Source organism: Camellia sinensis, chromosome 4 (assembly GCF_055761805.1).
Source record: "Camellia sinensis isolate YWXY chromosome 4, ASM5576180v1, whole genome shotgun sequence".
Lineage (NCBI taxonomy): Eukaryota > Viridiplantae > Streptophyta > Magnoliopsida > Ericales > Theaceae > Camellia > Camellia sinensis.
Window position 1 is genome coordinate 115,460,972 of NC_138964.1, and position 6,050 is coordinate 115,467,021.

At 48.7% G+C, this 6,050-nt stretch overlaps 2 protein-coding genes across 2 annotated transcripts; both read left to right on the forward strand.

The window, feature by feature from the left end:
• Positions 1–3,035: 3,035 nt before the first annotated feature.
• LOC145823990 (protein MAINTENANCE OF MERISTEMS-like) lies at positions 3,036–4,405 on the forward strand. The gene is made up of 4 exons (XM_082923573.1): positions 3,036–3,797; positions 3,925–4,086; positions 4,180–4,362; positions 4,400–4,405. Exons 1-4 carry the CDS (start codon positions 3,135–3,137, stop codon positions 4,403–4,405), a joined length of 1,014 nt encoding a protein of 337 aa, XP_082779699.1. The 5' UTR covers positions 3,036–3,134.
• A 250-nt stretch (positions 4,406–4,655) lies between these two features.
• LOC145823410 (uncharacterized) lies at positions 4,656–5,669 on the forward strand. The gene is made up of 3 exons (XM_082922953.1): positions 4,656–4,773; positions 4,856–4,954; positions 5,163–5,669. The coding sequence occupies exons 1-3, from the start codon at positions 4,663–4,665 to the stop codon at positions 5,577–5,579; spliced, it is 627 nt and encodes a 208-aa protein (XP_082779079.1). The 5' UTR covers positions 4,656–4,662; the 3' UTR covers positions 5,580–5,669.
• The last annotated feature ends 381 nt before the right edge of the window (positions 5,670–6,050 follow it).

Sequence of the window (6,050 nt, forward strand, 5' to 3'; positions counted from 1 at the left end):
AATGGACTTAGGGTTTTTGAAGAATTGAAGAAGATGAAGATGGAGTTGGCTATGGAGTTCTTAAGATCAAATTTTCTAACCCCCTAGAAGAAGGTCCTCAGCTGGTTATAAGGTCAAGAAAGGGGGTGTAAAAGGGGGGTCAAATGGAGAGGAAAACTCTCTCCCAAAATATCCCCCGGATACAGAAAATATCTGGGGGATATTGCCTCACAGCTGGAAGGGGCACAGTGAGGAGAGCACGGCCGGCCGCTCACTTTGGCCGGAGGTGGCCGGCCGGCCACACCCCCTAGCCGGCCGGCTAGGGGTCAAAAGGGTCAACCATCTTTTCTGGCCGGCCAGGTATTGGGGAGGTAGGCCTATGTGTGTACAACACAACCATGTAATTGAAATTCCAAGAAAGTGGGCCCAAGGGGTTCAACAGTGGCTCGGAAAGAGGGGTTCAAAAGGGTCAAGTGACCTTAATGGCCGGCCATGAACTTTTAGGGGCCTCTCAGATGTGTAGATCACAGATATGTGGTTCAAAGTTCGAGAAAAAGGGTCCAAGGGGTTCAACATTAGCCCGGAAGAAAGGGGTCAAAAGGGTCAGGTGACCTTAATGGCCGGCCATGAACTTTTAGGGGCCTCTCAGATGTGTAGATCACAGATATGTGGTTGAAAGTTGGCAACGCTGGCTCTAAGGTATTCAACATTAGCCCGGAAGTTGGAAAAACGGGCGCCGGGAGGCTCCGGAGGAGAGATAACTGGTTGCTGCAACAATTGCTGGCCTCCCACCCTTCAGTGACCTTCCCTGTGATAAAACAGAGGTACCTGCCAAAAATGAACGAAAACCATTGCAAAACGAATGTTCCGGGGCCAAAACACGCATTTCGAGGTCCCGGAAATGGGCTGTTAAGCACCGAAAATTGTATTTGACCTCGAAGTGGGTTTCTCAGCCCTCAGTGTCCCTCAAAATGGATGAAATAGGATGTATGCCAAAAATCAAAGCAAACGGAGATGGTTAGGTGGTCCCGAACCGAGGCACACGGCCTGACGGCTCCGAAAACCGGGAACCGGACTCCGAAATGGGCAAAATGGCCTACGGCCACCAAATGTAGCCTACGGACATTGAGAGATGGTCTACGGGACCTCTCCCTCCCCTCAGGAAAAGAAACGGAGAAAACCGAGTCTGGCTCGCAAACCGAGACAAGGCACAGAAAAGGGTTTGGAAGTCCGGAGGCAGGGCTCACAGCCGCGACTCTGAAACTTCTGAACAAGCACATTATGCAACATCACCAAGCGCTTAATCGGTGACGTCTGAGTCTTAAGGTCGGTCAAAAATGGGGTGTCTACAGTTGCCCCTCTTTGACAGAACTCGGAAGTCACAAGTGACGGGAGTGAATGTCAAAGCCTAGAGACGACCCATTTTTGACAAGGCCGAAGACTCAGACAAACATACAAGATAGAAAAAGATGTGCCTGCAGGCATGCCCGCAGGCAGGGGGCAAAATGCAAATGATATGCAAGAAGCCGAAGGTAGCCCGATGATCGTGCAAATGCAGCTAGCTGTAATGAGGCAAGTATTCGCAAATAGATGCAACAATTTTAAGTAAGAATGCAAAGCGACAACTACATTTCATGCAGTTAAGAACGCGGGGGATTATTCAATCCCCGCCATGTCTCACACGGAGAAGATACAATACCTGCGTGATTCGTCTGGTCGCACCAACCTCAATTGAACCGTACATACAATATCGTGCCTGCAAGAGAGAAATTGCAACAAGCACAATATGCTAACAACATATATTCAATGTGATTTCGAAAGTTTGACACACGCAGCCCAAAATTCAAAAATTCTCTGAACACGCAGCCCAGGTAGATAGTGAACACGCAGCCCACAATTAACTGAAAGTTGAACACGCAGCCCAAAATTCAAATTCTCTGAACGCGCAGCCCAGGTAGATAGTGAACACGCAGCCCACAAATAAACCGAAAATTGAACACGCAGCCCAAAATTCAAATTCTCTGAACACGCAGCCCAGGTGGATAGTGAACACGCAGCCCACAAATAAACTGAAAATTGAACACGCAGCCCAAAATTCAAATTCTCTGAACACGCAGCCCAGGTGGATAGTGAACACGCAGCCCACAAATAAACTGAAAATTGAACACGCAGCCCAAAATTCAAATTCTCTGAACACGCAGCCCAGGTGGATAGTGAACACGCAGCCCACAAATAAACCGAAAATTGAACACGCAGCCCAAAATTCAAATTCTCTGAACACGCAGCCCAGGTGGATAGTGAACACGCAGCCCACAAATAAACTGAAAATTGAACACGCAGCCCAAAATTCAAATTCTTTGAACACGCAGCCCAGGTAGATAGTGAACACGCAGCCCACAAATAAACCGAAAATTGAACACGCAGCCCAAAATTCAAATTCTCTGAACACGCAGCCCAGGTAGATAGTGAACACGCAGCCCACAAATTAACTGAAAGTTGAACACGCAGCCCAAAATTCAAATTCTCTGAACACGCAGCCCAGGTAGATAGTGAACACGCAGCCCACAAATAAACCGAAAGTTGAACACGCAGCCCAAAATTCAAATTCTCTGAACACGCAGCCCAGGTAGATAGTGAACACGCAGCCCACAAATAAACCGAAAATTGAACACGCAGCCCAAAATTCAAATTCTCTGAACACGCAGCCCAGGTAGATAGTGAACACGCAGCCCACAAATTAACTGAAAGTTGAACACGCAGCCCAAAATTCAAATTCTCTGAACACGCAGCCCAGGTAGATAGTGAACACGCAGCCCACAAATAAACTGAAAATTGAACACGCAGCCCAAAATTCAAATTCTCTGAACACGCAGCCCAGGTAGATAGTGAACACGCAGCCCACAAATTAACTGAAAGTTGAACACGCAGCCCAAAATTCAAATTCTCTGAACACGCAGCCCAGGTAGATAGTGAACACGCAGCCCACAAATTAACTGAAAGTTGAACACGCAGCCCAAAATTCAAATTCTCTGAACACGCAGCCCAGGTAGATAGAATTTGCATGTAGTTTATTTTACTTCGTCGGCACACAGCCCATTTCATCTTATTGGCACACAGCCCATTTATTTCATTATTGACACATATATTCATTCTGAATGCAGGGTGGTTCCCGCAGTGTGCGAGGGTATGGTTCTACCATGGCACGGGATTGGTATGCTGAGCTCCCGGAGGGCGTCAGGGGTTTGGTAGACTTGGCAGGGTTTGGGCCCTTCTGCGCCGGGTTGTCACGCTGTCCTGCCAGGAGGACCTTGATGGCAGCTTTGGTAGAGAGATGGTGGGACACCACCAATTCCTTTCATTTCTCTGCCACCGGGGACATGACTATGACCCCTTTTGATTTTGCTGTATTGACCGGCCTTGATGTCGGAGGTTGGGCCATCCCATACGATGAGGATATGGGCGAGTGGGAGGCCGCCTGGATGTATTTGTTGGGGGCTCGCCCACCTGTTGACAGGGTCTCTGGGAGAGTCCGCTATACTTGGTTTTCCTCCCATTTTCGGCGGGCTGAGATGATGCCCGAGACTCCTGAGGAGACAGAGCAGTATACTCGTGGCTTCCTGATGTTCCTCTTCGGGACTACCCTGTTCGCCGACAGAGGGAACACCATTGGGCTATATCTGTTGAGCGCTCTAGTCGACCTATCACAGGTCAGTAGATATGATTGGGGTGGCGCTGGCCTGGCTACCCTCTACTTTTACATGAGCGCGACCTCCCGCGGGCGGGGCGATTTGCTTGGCGGCTACTGGAGAGCTTGGGAGGTACTTTCTGTCCCCTCGATTTACATTTCTGCTCTTCATTACTTGTGCATTGCACACACATCGTACTTTTACAGTCTGCATTTTGCTCTCAGCATTTCGTATTTACATTCTGCACTGCTCTTCTCAGTTATGGGCTTATGTATATTTCCCATCGTTAGCCCCAGTGCTGGAGGTGGTGGGGATTCCCGTGACCCCATATTCATTGATTTTTGAGGGCCCGCACCGGGCGAGGCCTCGAGAGACCCTGGTTCGCCTGCGACAGTACTTCGACACTGTGCGACACTCAGAGGTATTTCAGAACTTTCAGTTCTTTTCATTTTCATCTTTGATTTGCTCTGTATATTCTCGTTTTCTGATTGGTTTATACATTTATCATCCGCAGATTACTTGGCAGCCTTGGGCACCTCTGGGTGATGATCTCTTACTTCAGTATACCGGAGCATCAGGCATCTCCCGGTATAGGGTCCTGCTCGAAGGGCCAGTCGGCAGAGTCTGGTTCCTGGGGGAGCGCTTTCTGTGCCAGGTACGGGGGTATCTTTCTCAGGATGTTCCCGCGGTACCTCCGGCTAGTATGCGGACCGCTGACGGGCTCTCTTACTCAGAGGTAGTCGGCGCCATGCTAGGCAGCGATGCTTTGTTATATGTTGCGGAAGGGGACTACGCCACCTATCGTCACATATATTTGATGCCTCCATTGACAGAAGCTCGTATTCCGATGATGAGACCTGCCGGTATGTCATCCTCGGATCAGGCTCAGGCTCGGGCTACAGACATCCCTTCTTCTAGCAGGGCTGGCGCATCTAGAGGTGGGAGTAGACCGTTTCCTCCGAACCCGTCGATTCATCCTCATCCGGGATGGCCAGATATGCCTACTGAGTTGATGGCGTGGCAGTATGGGACTAGCTCTCCGATTCCAGTTCCACTAGAGCCTCGGATGCCCAGTGATCGATATGCCATTGATCCGGACTCACCGCCGGTACGCTCCACTTTCGTCATTCATCATTTCAGATGTTTAAATACTCATTTGTTCACTGATGATTATGAACTCATTTTTGCAGCCATCGCGAGGGTACATGGAGGAGATGGTTGAGCTGGTGGCCACACTCGAGGGCATGGTCCTACGCAGGGAGGCACAGTTGTCTGTTGCGGGCATTCAGGTACCCTTCAATTTTTTGGCATTTATCATACTTCTGATGACATGCTGATTTCTACTGCATCGATAGACTACTTGTGTAGAGCACATCTGACACACACCTCACTTGTACACTGTATTTACATGCACCCACTTTACGTAGCTTTTGCTTGTATCTGCATCTGATGTATATATTCGGACTGATGTATTTGAATTGAACTCTTTGTTTTCAGATGCCTTCATGGTCCGGTCAGCCACAGACCAGGCCACCTGGGCCTCATTGGGGAGCTGGGCCATCTGGGCCTTATCAGGGAGCTGGGCCATCCGGGCCTTATCAGGGGGAGGGGTCATCTCGGCCTTCCCGAGGAGCCGGGCCATCTAGGCCATTTCGAGGAGCTCGAGGGAGACCTGTCCGCAGACGCAGGGCTCATGTTGTGGAGGTGGAGTCTGATGAGGAGGAGGAGGAGGAGGCTACCGACCGTCAGTTCGAGACATCTGTCGAGGAGGGAGGCTCCGGTTTTGGCTCGGGGAACAGAGGCGAGGCTGAGGAGGATCCTGAGGACGACAGCTCCGACTCTGATGATGGTGTGGAGGTTGTTCCACAAAAGAGGACCAGGCGGGCTTCTCGTTCCCGTTCCCGAGGATTTTGATGTTGTTATTTCCATGCTTTATTTTTCTTTTTACTAGTAGTTTGTAGCACTTTGCACATTGTTAGGCAGTTTTGTTTTTGTAAAACCTGTACCTTTTGTTCGTTGTAAAGCATGATGAAATGAAATAGCTTTTGAAAAGGTGTTTGTATTTTGAACTTTTAGTATCGTATCGCATCAATTTGTTTCGCGCAAAAATGAATTTGAAAGGAAATGTACGTTGTGTAATCACCAAATCAGGTAGTGAACCGACGCAACAAACTAAACAACTCAACTTACTAAGGTATAACAGAATCTTTAGCAAGTTTACAACTCGATAAGCAAAATGCAACAACGCAAATAAACAAGACTTTAACAAAATTTGCTTAAACAGAGAGCAAGGACTCAAAACACAAAACACGTCCGCTCGACAAACAACTGATAAACAAAGTACAACAACTCGATAAGCAAAAAGCTCAAAAACAAAAGGTGTAC

Bases quoted from the DNA above. Each gene is read 5' to 3' on its own strand.
- LOC145823410 (XM_082922953.1), top strand. From the start codon at position 4,663: ATGCCTACTGAGTTGATGGCGTGGCAGTATGGGACTAGCTCTCCGATT. The intron at 4,774-4,855 runs GTACGCTCCACT...TCATTTTTGCAG, and splicing joins TTGATCCGGACTCACCGCCG to CCATCGCGAGGGTACATGGA. The intron at 4,955-5,162 runs GTACCCTTCAAT...CTTTGTTTTCAG, and splicing joins TGTCTGTTGCGGGCATTCAG to ATGCCTTCATGGTCCGGTCA.
- LOC145823990 (XM_082923573.1), top strand. From the start codon at position 3,135: ATGCAGGGTGGTTCCCGCAGTGTGCGAGGGTATGGTTCTACCATGGCA. The intron at 3,798-3,924 runs GTACTTTCTGTC...TGCTCTTCTCAG, and splicing joins GCTACTGGAGAGCTTGGGAG to TTATGGGCTTATGTATATTT. The intron at 4,087-4,179 runs GTATTTCAGAAC...TATCATCCGCAG, and splicing joins ACACTGTGCGACACTCAGAG to ATTACTTGGCAGCCTTGGGC.